At 41.5% G+C, this 18,741-nt stretch overlaps 1 protein-coding gene across 1 annotated transcript; it reads left to right on the forward strand.

Annotated features, from left to right (window-relative positions):
- Positions 1-6,813: 6,813 nt before the first annotated feature.
- On the forward strand, positions 6,814-18,237 carry LOC117478815 (bile salt-activated lipase-like). Its single transcript, XM_034125722.1, has 11 exons — positions 6,814-6,902; positions 8,725-8,872; positions 9,057-9,176; positions 9,739-9,936; positions 11,524-11,654; positions 12,370-12,477; positions 13,511-13,625; positions 15,700-15,886; positions 15,997-16,200; positions 17,144-17,356; positions 17,969-18,237. Exons 1-11 carry the CDS (start codon positions 6,834-6,836, stop codon positions 18,150-18,152), a joined length of 1,677 nt encoding a protein of 558 aa, XP_033981613.1. The 5' UTR covers positions 6,814-6,833; the 3' UTR covers positions 18,153-18,237.
- Positions 18,238-18,741: the final 504 nt, after the last annotated feature.

Here is an 18,741-nt window from a genome sequence, read left to right on the forward strand (position 1 = left end):
ATGGTGTCTTTGCAGGTCTCACTAAAAAATCTATTAGAAATCTGCAGCTGATTCAGAACACTGCTGCTCGAGTCCTCTCTGACACTAAGGGCCTTTCTCATTTCACTAATTTCCCCTCCTCGAATCCTCGGTCCTCCGGTAGTGACCGGGAAATGGATTTCAGCACGCCATGTTGAAGGACATCTCATTTCTCTAAATGCACTTTGAGGATCGAGCATCGAGCATCGAGGAGGCTCTCTGGAGGAGCTATAATCGAGGATATACTGATGGGTCCTCCGCGCCAGTCCGCGGATCCTCCACAGATTAATTTCCGGCAACAGAGATGTTGTGACGCACGGCCGGACTTATCTCAGCCAATGACAGCTCTGCATGCATCCCCTGGATATTATTTTATGAACTGCTTTCATCGCGACTCGATGTTTACAGTGAGAACGAGAACTGCTGTGAGGTCCGTGCAGATATATGAGTGATATATATACAGTGGCGACTGGTCATTAGGGGCAGGTGGGGCACAGCCCCACCTAGTGTCAGCAGAAAGTATTACACATAATGATTACAAAAAATGCAAAGAGATGCAAAAAAAGAAATTAAAAAATATATAAAATATATTTTAAGGTCATGTTTAATCATCTGATTCGTCTGTACATTGCTGTTTTAGTCTGTGTTCTTCTAATTAGTGTCTACAGTGCCGTTTTGAGCCATGTGGGACAAAACCTGATCATGCCCCACCCTCTCACTGTCAAAGTGAACGGTGACTGTAAAAACTACACTGCGCATGCTCCGAGTATTTTTCAATGTAATGTGTGTGGCAAAAAAAAAAAGACCATAGGGGCACAGAGCTGCCATCCCCACCATACGTCATCTCACATCATTCAGAGCTGATTGGCTGTAAGTACGTGTGCCGCGAAAAGTGTGGTGTGTGAAGAGGAGACGAGAGAGCTGCAGTGACGCGTCCTAAAACCAGGAAGTAAGCTGCAAAAAAGCAATGAGGTTTCTCCATAGGATTTTAGAAAATAGCTCGAAATAAGATCTGTGGGAAACGTACCTGTTAGATAAATGCACGTTTTGTTCAGCCGGATAATATCCACATGTCTACCCTACTTTTATAATTTTTTTATCATAAATCTATCGATTCGATTTATGATAGACTTTTGAGACTACAAGAAGATAAGGAGGACTTTTACAAAAAAGTTATAGACATTTTTGTCCAGAAGGATAGGCAAATGGACTTCATCTTCAAGTCAAGGTAAGACCGCAATTTTTTGAAAATGGGATCTTACTAAGAGAGAACAATTCAATATTTAAATGATAAAATTACATTTTTTGGGTATCCTTTTGTTGAACTGTCTGTTTAAAATTAATCGAAGCATCAGACAAAAAAAGCTTTTGAAAATAATATTATATTTTCGTTTAGGTCAAAATATAATATTTGTAAACCTGAAGAGTCAGTGCCAGTGCCTCACCAGCCATGAACCTCACTGCACGTCACTGCAGAAGCTTATATATAGACATCTACGTTTTTTGTGCCCCACCACTTTTGTACATATAAAAACGCCACTGTATATATAATATATATCACTCAGTATAACAGGCCTACATTACTCTCTTTATTTGTATGCTTTAGTTGAGTAGATATCTACAAACAAAGAGACGATATTTTTCTAAAACCATTTAGTGCTTCACATAATAAAATACACAACGGCTGTATCCTGATATGCTTTAGGAGCTGTAGGTGCGTGTGGTACAGTGTGTATGTGTGTGCGTAGATGCGGCGGACAGACAGGTCTCAGTTGGTTTGGTGTCCTATGCTTACTTTTAATACTTGTAAATAAAACTTTTGGCCTGTAATTTCAATTCCCCATTTCAGCGACCAGAGAGGGGGGGGGGGGATATATCCAGTCTCTGATTGTGTTACATTATTATGAGAGTGCTCTCATACTTGTTTGATTCTGAAATTGTATATATTTATATAAAATGTAATATATGTGTATATGTGTCCGCATCTGTAGCTTGTTATTGTCTCATTATACCGCACTGTGAATGAATTCAAAGTAAATATATAAGTCGTCATGAACACATCTGTCCATCAGACAGAGGGCTGCTGTGCCTCCTGTCATCATTAACGGACGTCTCTTTAAAATGACCGCTCAGAGGAGAGGAGTTCTCATTTCTCTAACCGCCTGCTGCTTCCCCTCCTCTCTCCTCGGTTCCCCTCCTCGACTCCTCCGCTCGCATCTCCTGTGGGCGGGACTAAGACACGAGGATAGGAGTCGAGGAGGGGAAATCAGAGAATTGAGAAGCCTTCTATGTGTTGAAGTTATGATAGCTATGTTCCTAAGATTGGCATGATGACACAGAATCTAGAGAGAAAGGCATATGACTGTCATGTTTATTGCTTACAGGCCTTAGCTAATCTTAACTAATGCCAGAATACTGCTTTGAATGAATATTCCTCCATCTTGTGACTGTGTAACTCCCTCTCTTGTATATAAGCATGTCAAGGACTCTATATGGGGAACTATTTGTCGCACGCAGCTCTGTATGTGATGACTACTTCCATTCTTGCAAGGATAATAAATACATGTATCCTGATATTGAAGATCAAGCCGGTGAAGAGTGATATTTTTCTAACATAAAGCATTAAATGGTTTAGGGCCAAACATACATTTCAGATCTCCTGCTACCTTGTGAACCAGCCAGGACTCTCAGGTCTACAGAAATAACTGTTAACTGTAACTTACTGTATTAAACACTGTTGTTTAAGTGATTGTTTTGCCAGTTTGTCTACCTTCTCAATTCTTTCCACCCCTAGGTGAGCATAATCATATAGGACCAGGTTAGCTGACTGAATAGGAAGCATCTTGGAAGTGTCATGGACTCCAAATTCACCATTGGAAAGAATTGTGAGACGGTGTGTGTATAAAAGCACATCCTGTTTGACTCAGACTGTCCATGTTGATTTTCTACACCAGGATGCCAGGCTCTCTTGGGTGAATGTCCTGTGTTTTGCGTTACAAACCAAACAGTTTGGACAGATTCACTTTCTGACCTACTTCTATGAGGTTGATAACCACCAATAAACAAACATGTATTCACCCTGGATGAACCTCGATTTTCAATATGCTGCCCCTTCTGCTTGGGATAATGTACAGAAGGAGCTTAAACTGTCAGATTTGATCACTATGGGGGAATTCAAGTCCATCTTAAAGGACAGAGAACAAGAATCCATTGGTCGATGTGATTGCTCTATCCCATAATTTAAAGTGGACCTATCATGCTATATTATAATAATATAGTGTAGGACCATACCTATATATATATAAGGCATATTTATACTTTTTTTTTTTCAAAATACCAAACAGATCATGCATTTTAGCCATGCCTCATTTCGCTCAATTTGCACTGTTTTTGCAGGGGCTGATTATGTGAGAACAGCACCATCTACAGGCCTGGCATATGTACTACAGCGTCTCCAGCGCTTTCGAACGGCCGTGGCTGTCTCCTCCTGATTGGTGGAGTTGGCCCAATAGCCGTAGCGCCACCGTCCTGACGTCAGGACAGTGTTAAAATCTGGATCAGTTTTTATCAGATCCGTTGCAGCCCCTTTTTTAGAGATTTGGGTATGGAGAAAAATAGAGAGGGTTGTGTTTTCTGACACTTGGTGAGTTCCCTGGAACACCGGGGACACATATTCATGTATAAAAGACGTACAAAAGTGCATTTTGCATGATAGGTCCCCTTTAAGTCCTTTTAAGTTATGCCAGTTTTTAATGATTTATAATAGTTTATTTTATTTGCATATTGAATGTGCCATTTAATTTGTGTTTTACGACCGCTGTATTCGTCTGCCTGTATTGTCTGTGTTTTATTTGTTGTAACTTTGTTCATGCTGCCCTCTTGGCCAGGTCGCTCTTGGATAAGAGATTTTAATCTAAATGAGACTTTTACCTGGTTAAATAAAGGATATATTGTCACAAGTTAGACATTTATTGTTGTTTTTTGGTTGGGCACATCTTAACTCTCCTGTCATTTCAGATCCCGCCTTCCTCCAGGCTCTTGCAATCAGCTCACTCCCCTCACCTGGTCTTCCCAGCCCTTCCCCTCACCTGCTACTCATTCCCTCATTTACTCCACAGTATATCTACCACCTCACTCTCACTAGTCCTCTGCTGGTTGTTGGTCGAGCTTCAGACACGGCCGCCGGCAAGCTTCAACGCACGCTGCCGTGTGGACGCTGCGTTATGGTTTTCTGATTCAACGTCAGTGACGGCAGGCAGATCCTCACCGCTGATTGGCTACCGCACGAACGCGTCATTCGCATCAATCGCGCCGCCCCTAAAAGTCGCATCGTGTCCGGTGTGAAAGCACCAATGGGGTGTTTCTCAATCGCGAGTAAAGCTGCTTCAGAGCCACTATTTCAAGCATACTACGTCATCGAGTGCCGCCGAAGTACTGTTCCAATCTCCAGCATCAGCCCAATTCTGGCCTCACTACACTGGCTTCCAATTCGGTTCAGAATTGATTTTAAACTCCTTTTATTTGTTTTTAAAGCACTAAATGGGCTGGCTCCGGCCTATATAGCTGAACTCCTCCAGCGCTACACCCCAACAAGAGCTTTAAGGTCTGCTGACCAGCTGTTGCTGATAGTGCCCAAGACCAGGCTCAAAACCCGAAGGCACCGAGCCTTCGCAGCAGCTGGCCCGAGGCTCTGGAACACTCTGCCCCTCCATGTGAGGTCGGCCCAGACCCTAGGGGTTTTTAAATCTACTCTTCAGACTCACTTCTTCTCCCTGGCCTTCTAGTCAGAGCGGAGCACGACTCCTGACTTTTCCCTGTGTTTTTAAAAAAAAAAATGTTTTTAAATATCTGTTGTAATTTATTGTCTTTTATTGTGATTATAGAAATGTGTTTTTATGTGATTGTAGTTATTACATGTACAGCACTTTGGCCCGACCAAAAATCGCTTTTAAATGTGCTTTATAAATAAACCTTGATTTGATTTTGATTTGATACTTGGAAATCTACCGAGCCCGGCGTACTCCTTTTGGAGAAATATCGAGGCTGCACATGAGTAGACTCCGCGGTCTTAAAATCCCCACAATGCTTTGCGCACGGACCAATTTCCCCAAATCTGTGGCGGAAGATGTAAGGCGGGGCCTCTCATATGATGCACACCTGCACACTTGCTAGCGTGTTCCACTCTTCGTTTTCCGAATGCCAGGAAGTATTCTTGACTCGCTTCTGAAGCAAGATGCTCGGCAGACATGTGCTACCAAGCAAGCGTACTCGCGATTGAGAAACACCCGTTGTCTTCCCAGCCCTTCCCCTCACCTGCTACTCATTCCCTCATTTACTCCACAGTATATCTACCACCTCACTCTCACTAGTCCTCTGCTGGTTGTTGGTCGAGCTTCAGACATGGCCGCCGGCAAGCTTCAACGCACGCTGCCGTGTGGACGCTGCGTTATGGTTTTCTGATTCAAAGTCAGTGACCGCAGGCTGAGAACCTCACCGCTGATTGGCTACCGCACGAACGCGTCATTCGCATCAGTCGCGCCGCCCCCAAAAGTCGCATCGCGTCCAGTCTGAAGGCACCAATGGTCTATGCACGGATAAAGAATGTTGTTAGAATTTTGAATTTGTAAGAATTGTGTTAAAAATAACTAGTTTTAATGTTAATGTTAAATGTTGCACTTGCATGAAGCTTCAGTGGATAAACCTCACAGTTAAAATGGCACTTTATGCTCAAACAAATGGAAAATAAGCTACATACATTTATATTTAGGATTGTAATGAAGGAATGAATGAAACTTAAAATGATAGGTATGATGTAAATATATATATTTATCCTTTTTGACATGTTAGTTATGTTGTGTTCTTGGTTTAATCAAATTGGAAGTTGCACCAAATGATTTGATGTAATTCAGATGCAATTAGCCTACATAAAAGGCCTCAAATTGGAAGTACTGTCTGGGCCGTCTTTTTCACTCAATTGCAATAGGTAGATCTCGCCTTTCACCAAGGTCGGGGATCTTGGGCTTAAAAGGGTTGGTGATCACTGTTGTACATTAACCAAAGATGCACAGGATCTTATCGGCTTCGCTCAGAGGTTTTGTTTCTTCTTACTGTCCTAACAGTCCGTACTGAAATGTGGAATTAGTTACGCTTCTCCTGTGGCATCTAACCAGCTGCAAAATTAGCTGAAACTCAGAGAGATGGTTTCATTAAACAGACTCAAAGCGACTCTAAAAAATATTTTCAACTTTTTTAATGCTACTTTATTTATATTTGAGATGTTGACATTTTGAATTGTTTATTTCTAATCTTTTAATTCCTCTAATGTACAATACCTTGTCTTTTTATGCTGCTGCAATGCAACATTTCCCAAATTGGCATCAATAAAGTACAACTTATCTTATATTATTGTATTACTGTATAACTAGTATTACTGTGATGTCTTGTGGGGTGAATCTCTACATGTACGCCTTGGTTCTAAGAAAGAACAATGACCCTTAAAAAGTAAGAAACCAAGAAAATCACAGGTTTTCCAGACAAACCTTTTCTATGAAATCAAGGACACGTGTATGCTGGCAGATTCAGGAGCGTAGGTGGACACACATACACCCACATCAAGGCAAGGGTCAAGGATATAGACAGTTTTGTTTGATCACATATGTATGTTTTTAAATGTTGGATGGTATCCAGATAAAGTAATGATGAACGTGTTGTGGACACAGCTGTTTAAATGTCCCCCTCCCATTGGTCAGCGTGGTGTACGGGGTTCTGCTTTAAAAGTCCAGTAGACATCCGAAAGCAAATCACTCACCGTCAACATGATGAAGATGAAGATGAAGAGTGTGGTGGCCATCGCTGTGTTTCTGGAGACGGTCTCTGCGATCTCTGTAAGTGTCACAAAAATGTTTTCTAATAACTGTGTTTAACTTCTCTGTTCAGTATCTCTACAAGTCAGTGGTGGAAGAAGTATTCAGATGCTTCACTTAAATAAAAGTAACAATAGATTATTGTCAAAATACTTCATTACAATGACAAGTAAAAGTCCTGCATTCAAAATCTCTCTTAAGTAAAAGTACAACAGTATTATCAGCTAAATGCACTTGAAGTATAAAAAGTAGAAGTACTCATTGTGCAGAGAAATGGCCTTTGTGTGTGTTTATAATTACATTGTGACATTTCTAGATAATATTGTTGCATCAAGTAGCATTTTAGAACAAACTTTTTGTGGTGTATTTTGTTAAAAGTAGCTAAAGCTGTTAAATAAATGTTGTGGGGTAGAAGTATAAAGCACCTTTACATTTGACTTAAGTACAGTTTGAGTCAATGTACTCAGTTACTTCCCACCTCTGTATAACATAGTATTTAGTATATAAATAGTTGTTATACTTCCTTAAAGTCAAGTTTATTTTCTGGGGCAAATGATCGTTTGTTCATCACCAATCACTGATAGATAATATGTGTTCAGACTTACATGTAACAGGGTACCTTTGGTCGCATCCCAAAACATGTGGCCCTTATCATCTTCCGTACGATTACAGAAACAAAATACATAATCAGATTTCAGCAATTGAACAATGCTTTTGCAATGGATTTTTCTTAACCCTTGTGTGGTGTTCATATGTTTGTTATTCAGCCAGTGTTCGTGGGTCTGGTGGACCCTCTGCCTTTTGGGGTTCCAATTCAACACAATCAAACTATTTCATGTTAAAACACTCAACATCCCAATTCAAAGCAATATAAACAGCATATATGGTTCATCTTTGCCCTTTTACATTTGTTAGATCACATTAATGAATTCAAGTGCTACTCGTTTTTTTGCCCGCTGACCGGCTGGTCCTTTTTAACTAGCTGATGCTCAATCTCGTCCTCTTCTTCAAAGTCACTGTCAGACTCTGAATTCTCAGAAATGTGATCCTCACATTCTGAAACCTCTTCCTCTTCCTCTACATCATCATCAAATGGTTCTCTCTCTTCCAGAATCATTTGCAAGGCCCTCTGAGCAGAGAATCTTTTGGCCATCTTGATCAGTTGTGATGTCAAACTGAAGAAGCTTTATTTATTGTGTCCCGCCCCAAATTTGCAGCTGGGATAGAATGTGAAAAAAAATAATATTGGTTCCCGAAAGACATAATGCAGGAATGTGAGAGCAGACTGTCCGTGCTTGAATTTATCAACAATGTTGCTACCTTGTGCGGGAATGGCAGGGGCAGAAACACAAAAGTCTCACACATACACACACACACACACGCACACGCACACGCACACACACACACACACACACACACACACACACACACACACACACACACACACACACACACACACACACACACACACACACACATACTCTAGATGTGTCCCCCTCCCCGCTACAATGTCCAGTGGACCCGAACACCCTGTATGTAATGTAAATGTGTAGGGGGGGTGTACAGTGGGTGGTCATTGAAAATGTGTTCTGATATATGTTCTTCACAGAAAGTGAGCCAAGGCCTTTGAGTGTGAGTTTGAAAAAATAATTGATCATATCATTTTTCTTTAGATTAATTATGAAAACGGGTCCCACAGACCCGAACACCATACAAGGGGGCCCAATGTATAGTTTCATCAGGGATCCTTAGGTCTGTTTTCATTGATTCATTGGCCTGAATCTGCTTCATTGTGTACTTCTATGTTGAATCAAACTGAATAATGTGTGTTTTCTTGCTGTAGCTCGGGTTGGTGAACACAGATGGAGGTTTGGTTCGGGGAGAGAACATCCCTCTGGCGGCCGGACGCCACATGGACGTCTTCAGGGGGATTCCCTTCGCTGACGTCCCTGAAACTTTCATGAAACCAAAACCTCACCCAAGCTGGGTTGGTGAGTAGACCGACTGAGATGATATTCAAATTCACTTCAAATTCAAAGGTTTTATTGTCATATGCACAAAGCTACAGTGTAGAAATGGCAATGACATTTATTCTGACCTGAGCAGCTCCAACAATGCAACATATATAATAAAATACAAAAGTACAAAATACAACATAAAAATGTGTGTCATCAGGTGTTCTGGATGCCACTGCATTTAAGGACATTTGCCTCCAGGTGAGCGCCGCCTTTAACACGACCACAGGCAGCACGGACTGTCTGTATCTCAACATCTGGGTTCCTCACAACGGCTCAGGTAAACAACCAGAGAAATACCACAAAGTGTCCTCCATATTAGATCCAATCAACAACATGAAAGGTCCCCTATTATACTGTTTTTCTTCAATATATTATAGGTCTCAGATATATACAGAACATGTCTCTGAAGTGTTTGGCTCCAAACACCAAACAGATCATTGCAGCATCCCATAATCCCCTCTGTTTCAGCCCTGTTTCCAAAGTGCTGATTCTCCGTCTGTTACTTTAGATGAAAATAAGGAGCCCCTCCCCATGCCCCTCTGAGAGAGATTTGGTTAAAAAGAACTCTAGGAGGAGATTCAGGTGATAAGGTGGGGGGTTACCTTGGTTGGTGATTGGCTAATGGTTACACAAGCCAAACAATTATTATGACATCACAAAGTGGCCAAAATCTGATCCGCTCATTTTCATATATATGGATCAGGACAAAAAGAGAGAGAATCTTTTTTCCTGAAACTTTCAGAATCTCTTTACACAGAGGGGACACATGGTGATGAATAAAAGACATGAAAAAGTGGATTTTGCATAATAGGTGACTTTTAATGCTCTCTGTGTTCCAGTGTCCTCAGATATGCCGGTCATGGTCTGGATCTATGGCGGCGCCTTCATGATTGGAAGCTCGATGGGTACTCAGATCCTGCACTACACTCAGTTCAGCGGGCAGGAGCTGGCCGACAGAGGGAATGTGATCGTGGTTTCAATCGGATACCGGGTCGGCTCTCTGGGCTTCCTGAGCACTGGAGAACCAGAACTTGCTGGTGGGTGACAGTTTATGTTCTCTCACCCAAAGAGATGGTGGCCTCTGTTGGACTCAGACCTACTAATTGACCTAACAGAAGCTATTGAGTCTATGTAAGTTTACTGCTCGGCTCAGATCCAGCGAGGTCAGCAAGATCTCACCTCTATTAACTCCAGGTTCAATTAACTGCTGTTTCAATTCAGACGACACGCTAAATCTGTTTAAGCAATCCCGAAGGATTTCGGTATCAGTAATGAGGTGTGGCCCTACCTAAGTGTGAGTGTGGCAGTTGTGCAATCTTACCTTTTAAGCAGGAGAGGAGAGCGCAGATACCTTTAAGTTATCCCAATCCAAAAAGGTGGGATGATTTTATTTGAAGAAAATGGTCCACACGTATACAGGGTTTTTACCTTCTCTCGTTACAATATGACAATCATACAAAACTACGGAGCCCCTAAAGGAAATTTTTTTTTTTAGAAAGTCACCGGTGCGCCAAGGAGACAACCATTTCATTGCAGGCTGTTATGTTTACGTTGGGAAATGAAAGTGCATACTACACACACCGAACTGCCTGATTACTCCCCCTTTTATTAGTTTTATGAAGGAGATGTCCGGTCACCAAGGCGCATGATGTGTGTGTGTGTGTGTGTGTGTGTGTGTGTGTGTGTGTGTGTGTGTGTGTGTGTGTGTGTGTGTGTGTGTGTGTGTGTGTGTGTGTGTGTGTGTGTGTGTGTGTGTGTGTGTGTGTGTGTGTGTGTGTGTGTGTGTGTGTGTGTGTGTGTGTGTGTGTGTGTGCTCTGCTCTGCTCTGCTCTGCTCTGCTCTGCTCTGCTCTGCTCAGCTCAGCTCAGCTCAGCTCAGCTCAGCTCAGCTCAGCTCAGCTCAGCTCAGCTCAGCTCAGCTCAGCTCAGCTCAGCGCAGGGGCGGACTGGGACTAAAAATCAGCCCGGGAATCTCACCCAGCCCAGCCCACGTAAAATGTCAACGGGGGTGCGGTAGTGAACTGTCAACGGGGGAGCCTTGCTGCGGGGAAACGGTGGACCTAGTGGCCCGATTGGAGACACGACCGGCCCACTTCGGTACCGGCCCATCGGGATTCGTCCCGATGGCCAGTCCGCCACTGGCTCTGTGTGTATGTGTTCTGAGTGTTTGTTTCCCTATAAAACAGCTGTGGGCAGCAGGTACTCTGAGAGTCACGGACATTAATTCATAGGTCAAAGCAGACTGGTTTACAGACTCTCCTGTTTTGCCAATCCGGTGCTTAAACAAATAGCTCTACACCCCTGGCCGAAATGTCCTTAAAATTAAGTCTGAGTTTGAAATGAAATATATCTCAAATAATGTATGCACTGTCATTTCCCCACATAAACATAACAGTCTGCAATGAAATGGTTGTCTCCTGTGCGCTCCACTTCCTCCTTGGCGCAATGGTAACTTATTTTTTTTTCCATGTCCCTTTAGGGCTCCGTAAAAAACATATCATGTTGTGGTACTTTTCTAATATAAAACCTCGATTCACAGTTTCAGTGCTTCTACTTTAACTCAAGTACAATCTGAATACATTTCCATCTCTGCCGGGATGGAGTAAAACATTTGATTTCTCTCAGGAAACTACGGTCTTTGGGACCAGCAGGCTGCCATCGCTTGGGTGCACAGGAACATCCGTAAATTCGGAGGAGACCCCGACAACATCACAATCTTCGGGGAGTCAGCAGGCGGAGCCAGTGTCAGCCTCCAGGTACTCATTGTGTGAGATGATAGATATACAGAGGTGGGAAGTAGTGGATTACAAATACTTCGTTACTGTACTTCAGTACATTTTTATGGTATCAGTACTTTACTCCACTACTTATTTTCCTGACCACTTTTTACTTTTACTTCTTACATTTTGAACAGAAATACCTGTACTTTCTACTTCTTACATTTTGAACAGAAATACCTGTACTTTCTACTTCTTACATGTTGAACACAAATACCTGTACTTTCTACTTCTTACATTTCCCAAACAGGCTGGTTCCTTTAGTTTGAATGTGTGTTTGGTGGCGTGATCATTATTATTTAGAGTCATTGCGTGCCTATTGATTTGAACACGATCCGTGTATCCATCATTTCCTGGTCTTCTCTAAAGAAGAGGGACCAATGAAAACGTTGTCATGTTGCCGTTGTTCAGCATGGAAACATTCATTAGCTAACAATGACATTATTGTTCTATTCATATAAAGGGAGGTCAGGTACTCTTTAAAACAGCTGCTAGTTATGGGTACTTTTTACTGAAGTACATTTCAAAGCCCTCTTTACTTTGACTTGAGTAAAGAAGTTTAGTCAGTACTTCTACTTTTACCAGAGTATTTTTAAACACGAGTATCTGTACTTCTACTTGAGTAAAGGATGTGTGTACTTTTGCCATCTAGATATATTATTTGAGATAAAATTAATTATAACTTTCACTTCAGACTCTGAGTCCTCACAACAAAGGGCTTTTCAAGAGAGCCATCGCCCAGAGCGGTGTGGCCCTCAGCCCATGGACCATCAACAAGAACCCCCGCCAGTACGCTGTGGAGGTACATCACACTTTTACTCACATGTTTTATTTCCTTGTACTGAACTTTTAGAATAATTAAAGATGAGAATATATTTCAAAAATAAAGAGGTTTATCACTTCAGGGCTCTGGAAACATTAAAGGTCACCTATTATGCAAAATCCACTTCTTCATGTCTCTTCTACATCAACATGTGTCCCCTCTGTGAAAAGAGATTCTGAAAGTTTCAGGAACAAAGATTCTCTCTCTTTTTGTCCTGATCCATTTATATAAAAACCTGTTTGAAAATGAGCTGATCAGATGTTGGCCACTTTATGATGTCATAAAGATGTTTTGGCTTGTGTAACCATTAGCCAATCACCCCCCCCCCCCCACCTTATCACCTGAATCTCCTCCTAGAGCACCATTGTGTTCTTTGTAACCAAATATCTCTCAGAGGGGCGTGGGGAGGGGCTCCTTATTTTCATCTAAAGTAACAGACAGAGAATCAGCACTTTTGAAACAGGGCTGAAACAGAGGGGATTATGGGATGCTGCAATGGTCTGTTTGGTATTTGGAGCCAAACACTTCAGAGACATGTTTTGTATATATCTGAGATCTATAATATATTGATGAAAAACAGTATAATAGGGGACCTTTAAAACAGAAAGTGGATGTAGATCTATCTATCTATGTTCCCTATAAAGCCGGACATGCACATTTTGATTTAGGCTTGTTTCTGATGTTTCCCGACTCATTTTAGAGTAATAATTTCGGCTTTCCTGGGCCTTTTCCTCTGTGCAGTGTCCAGAGGTTTAAAAACGCTCAATGAACTGCTCCCAAGCAGTCTGATGTGTCACTAACATGTCAGAAATGTTAGTCGTGTAATCATCGAGTACTCGCACAGTTGAAACAGAGCAAAGAGTTGAATCAACAGTTAGCTTACCTCAAAGTATTCCTGTAAACTGAGCAAGTCTGGTCACAGCGGCCCCAACAAATATACCATTTGGAAACGCTAGGGGGGTTTTAAAGTTGTCCGTTTCCATTCTAAAGATGATTTAAATGTTCTCCCCAGGTTGCTCTGGCGGTCAATTGCTCCACCGATGAGCGCATGGCTTCCTGTTTGAAGGAGATAGATCCTACAGTCCTAACTCTGGCGGGATCTTTCAATCTGTCCAGCTCAGCCGGTGGTAAGGACTGCACTCCACAAACAATTAGCATTTTCATTTAATAGATTCTGATGCTTTCTATCAGTGGGATGTAGAGGGAAAAGTCACTGTGTTGCACCCACTCCTTCTGCATTGTTTAAATGGCATCCCACAGAATAATTTATTTATTATTTTGTATTTTTCTCAATTCCCCCACGGCTAATGTTCACAAACTTAGAAATGTGATTATTATTTGTATTTATTTGTATCTATTATGGATGGAAATGTAATAAGTGAATGTTGCCCTAAAATAACAATCTGACATCATATAGTCCGTGGCCTCAAACTGCCTAATATCTTCTCAAATGTAAACCTCAACACACAGCAAAGACTTTACATAATGGCTGACTGACCACCACAATGAGTTAAAATTCTGCAGAGCACATCAGTGGACAAACAGTTTAGTTTTTGCACGTTTTATTCAGGCAGAACAATTGAAGATCTAGCAAAAGGGAAATAAGAATGTCATTATGTGTAAGGCACACAGCTAAGATAATAAGATAAGATAAGATGTACTTTATTAATCCCAATTTGGGAATTTGTTTTGTTGCAGCAGCATAAAACAAAACTAGAGAATGCAATTCCTGAAGAAATTGCTAGTGGGAATGCTTTATGCTGAAAAGCTGACGCTGAATTGCTATGCTGAAATGTAATGTGTAAGAAGAAAGTGAAGAATTTAGATTGAAATGATACATGAACACTGGGGGCTTGAATGTGTGATGAGAAGAAAAGAAAGTAAAATGGCTTGGAAAAGCACTAGAATATTTGAACTGCAAACTATTGAACTAACTTGATGGCAAATGATCTGTCGCCATGGCAACGGTATTTGATGACACCCCATAATACGCTTAGATATGTTGATGGCTGCATCATTACCAAACCTGTGAAGTTTTGGGCTGTTTGGAGCATTTTCACTGAAGTTATGAGAAAACCGTGTTTCATGGCGAGCATTGTGTTGCCATGGCAACGGCATTTGAAGAAATCTCAAAACTGTCCCGTAGATGTCTTCACGGCTGGACTGTTAGCACACATCTGAAGTTTTAGCACTTTTTGACAATTTTCATAGGAGTTATAGCAATATCGTGTTTTATTGCAAGGGATGCGTTGCCATGGCAACAGCTTTTGAGGAAAACTCACTAATGGCACATTAAGGGCTGGACCATTAACTGTCATCTGAAGTCTGGTGGTGTTTTGACCATTTTCATATCAGTTACGACAACATCGTGTTTTTTGGCGAGGGATGCGTTTCCATGGAAACAGCCTATGGTGAGATCTCAGATTTGGTGTAGAGCTGTTGAGGCATGGACCGGTGATATACAAGCGAAGTTTGGGGATGATCGGACAGTGTCCATTGGAGTTACAGCGACATCGTGTTTCATGGCGAGGGATGCGTTTCCATGGAAACGGCATATGATGACACCCCATAATTGACGTAGAGCTGTGTTAACCATTATCTGAAGTCTGCTGCTCTGAGCATGTCAGTTGGAGTTATGACATCATCGTGTTCCATGACACAGGTGTTTATATTTGAGCTAACGACGTGTCCAGAGATCAAAGGTTTCCATGGTGATGTGCAGTAATCAGTGAGAGGAGAGCATTTGCATTGTTCTGAATGAGAGATAAACCTCTTACATGTGAACGTTTTGTTGAAGAACCGTAACAGATATCGGTGACATTTCAAAGCGTGAAGCATGTCAAGGAACTTGAGCATCTTAAGTGTACTTTTTGTGTACTTTCGGGTTAATAATGTGGCCTTTTTGGCAGGTTAACTAAAAGTGTGCGGCTGCTGTGGTGGGGGAAAATGAGGCTGAACTTACAATGGGGTTTAACATGTTGAAAGTTTTTGTCACTTCATGCCCTCAAGAGGCATTTTGTTTAATTATTTTGCTTAAAGTGGACCTATCATGCTATATTTGAAAAATATATTGTAGGGCCATACCTATATAAAACATTTTGTCAGTTTGTCATCTGCTGGTGGCAAACCGGAGAGCAGCAGGAGCAAAACGCTGGGAGGGAGAAAAAGAGCAATAAGCATCTGGTTATATCTGCCCGTCAGAACCCATTGTCTACCACCTGGAATTATCTCCTGTCATCGACGGTGACTTCCTGCCGGATCATCCGTCCAAGTTGTTCCACAATGCGGCGGACATTGATTTCATCGCTGGAGTCAACAACATGGACGGACACGCCTTCACTAGCATAGATGTTCCAGGAGTCAACATCGACCTGTTGCCCGTCCCTGTGTGAGTTGATGCCATTTGTCACATTAACAAATCTGCAATGGATCTACCCAGAGCAACTTTGGTTAGTTGTGTTTTATCAGAACTTATTTTCAAACCTTTCTTTATTGCAGCGAGGATGTGGAGAAGCTTCTGGCAGCGTACACGAAGCATAAGGGCGACGCTACTTTGCAGGCTGCACTTTCACTATATAACTCAACCTGGGAACCAACGCCCAGCCAGGAGAGCATCAAGAAAACTCTTGTTCACATTGAAACAGACTTCCTCTTCCTGGCTTCTACTCAGGCTGCTCTGAAGCTTCATGCTGACAACGCAAAGTGATTATAACATCTTGCTATACAGATGCTTCCAGTTTATTTACAAGCCCTTTTGCTCCACACCATGCTTTATAATTGAAAGGTCCCCTATTATACTGTTTTTCATCAATATATTATAGGTCTCAGATATATACAAACATGTCTCTGAAGTGTTTGGCTGAAACACCAAACAGATCATTGCAGCATCCCATAATCCCCTCTGTTTCTGCCCTGTTTCAAAAGTGCTGATTCTCTGTCTGTTACTTTAGATGAAAATAAGGAGCCCCTCCCCACGCCCCTCTGAGAGAGATTTGGTTAAAAGAACACAATGGTGCTCTAGGAGGAGATTCAGGTGATAAGGTGGGGGGGGTTACCTTGGTTGGTGATTGGCTAATGGTAACACAAGCCAAAACATCGTTATGACATCATAAAGTGGCCAAAATCTGATCAGCTAATTTTCAGACAGGTTTTTATATAAATGGATCAGGACAAAAAGAGAGAATCTTTTTTCCTGAAACTTTCAGAGTCTCGTTACACAGAGGGGACACATGTTGATGTGGAAGAGACATGAAGAAGAGGATTTTGCATAATAGGTGACCTTTAAGGAACAAACCCAGGGTGTAACCTTTCTATAACTTCATGGAAGTCATTGCACTAAGTAGGGGATTTTCTTTTATGAGGTTTGCTTTTCTGAAAAGGTAAAAAGTTCCTTTTAGTCTCTTTTTTTTTTCAGGAACTTTGGTGTAACATTCTGGCTACCTGTTTTCAAAGACAGTAAATCTCAAATGTTTGCACTTGAGTCAGGGATTAAGTCCCAAGTCAACACTGACAGGTCCCTTAAACAATCATAATGTCTCTTCACCACATCTAATGCCATTTGTCGTTGCACACATTTGGAAAACTCAAATTCTTCTTCGTTGTGAACTCATTGTCATATCCCTTTTCTTCCCTTGTCTCTCCAAAGAACTGGCCGTACCTACTCCTACCTTTTCTCTGAGCCCAGCCAGTTAGCAGGCATTATCAGACCCTTCCCTCGCTGGATGGGAGCTGACCATACGGACGATGTGCCTTACGTGTTCGGAAAGCCTTTTACGGCACCATTGCTGTATTTAGCCGAAAGCCACCGGGACCTCTCTGGCTACATGATCGCCTACTGGACAAACTTCGCCAGAACAGGGTAAAAATCTTCCGATACAAGACATAGGAGCATCACAGAAATCAAACAAACCTGAATTAGACATTGAAGGCAAAGCAAGGCAAGTTTATTCATATAGCAACTTTCAACACGAGGCAATTCAAAGTGCTTTACAAAAATGAAAGACATTAAGAAACATATTATAAAATGGCATTTAAAAACACTCATTTAAAAGCAAAGATAATAAAACATGAATAACAAAGGTACATGAATTAAAGTGACAGTGCAGTGTGAGATACACACATCTGAAATGTTTAGCTCTGACTCTCAGTCATTGCTCACTTTTTAGCAGAAATAGTTTTCTATGACCTCACTTTCTTTCTACTTTCTTTTTTAACTTATCCTTTAGTTATTTCAAGAGTTTCATGCTAAGCGAACGCCCCTTTGGAACATTTTAATCTGCAACCCAACATTCCCAAAATCCAACGGATCCTGGCCGTATTCGTGTAGCATATAAAATGAATTTGCTCCCAGACATTCATGTGGCTTGCTAGATTTGGACTCCATCTGTAACCCCAATACACGTAGGGGACTTTATTTGAAGTAGAAAACTATAACTGTCTTTATTTGATTGCTTTATATCCATCCATCCAGGGACCCCAACGAAGGAGAACTGAGCGTGCCTGTTACCTGGCCAACATTCAACAGCACTGGACAGAAGCTTGTGGAGCTCAACTCTAAGATGAACGAAAGCTATGTGGTAGAGAATATGAGAATGCCTTTCGTGGATTTATGGAACAACGTAATGCCCAGCCTCCCCATAATCATCTCCAAATAAAGATCACATGCATCAGCTGTGCACTTCACTGTGGACATTGTTATTGGTTCATGAACAAATAAATGAATGACGAATACAAATTAAATTTCCTCGGTTTCATTATTTTATGTCTTGTATTGACCTTTATACATTGTAGTGCTAACAAACAAACAAACACATTACATGTATGGAATCTAAGCTAAGATGCTAGCCTACTGCTAATTGTGCTTTTATATTAAACCACACATGACAGCATCATAAAGGAGACATTAAAGCACTACTTTGTTTGAAAAAGTGTATTATGATTGTATTCCCTCAGTTCAACAGATGGGGGCGCTATAGCACAACAGCATGGACACTACTACATTCATGGCAACTGTTAATTTAACAAAGCTCTCACAGTGGGCTGCTTTACCACCGGAAGATTCTCAAGGGTCTGCATTAAAATCCTCCTGTGGCTTTCTGTCCTGGTTATGTCAATGTGAAGTTTAGATGTTTTTTCTTAATTCATCAATGTTGCATTCAAAATGTTCCTCAAGTAAAAGTAGAAAAGTATTAGCATCAAAATATAGTTAAAGTAGCGACAGTAAAAGTAGTCATTGTGCAGATT

Source organism: Trematomus bernacchii, unplaced genomic scaffold (genome assembly GCF_902827165.1).
Source record: "Trematomus bernacchii unplaced genomic scaffold, fTreBer1.1, whole genome shotgun sequence".
In the NCBI taxonomy this organism is placed as follows: Eukaryota; Metazoa; Chordata; class Actinopteri; order Perciformes; family Nototheniidae; genus Trematomus; species Trematomus bernacchii.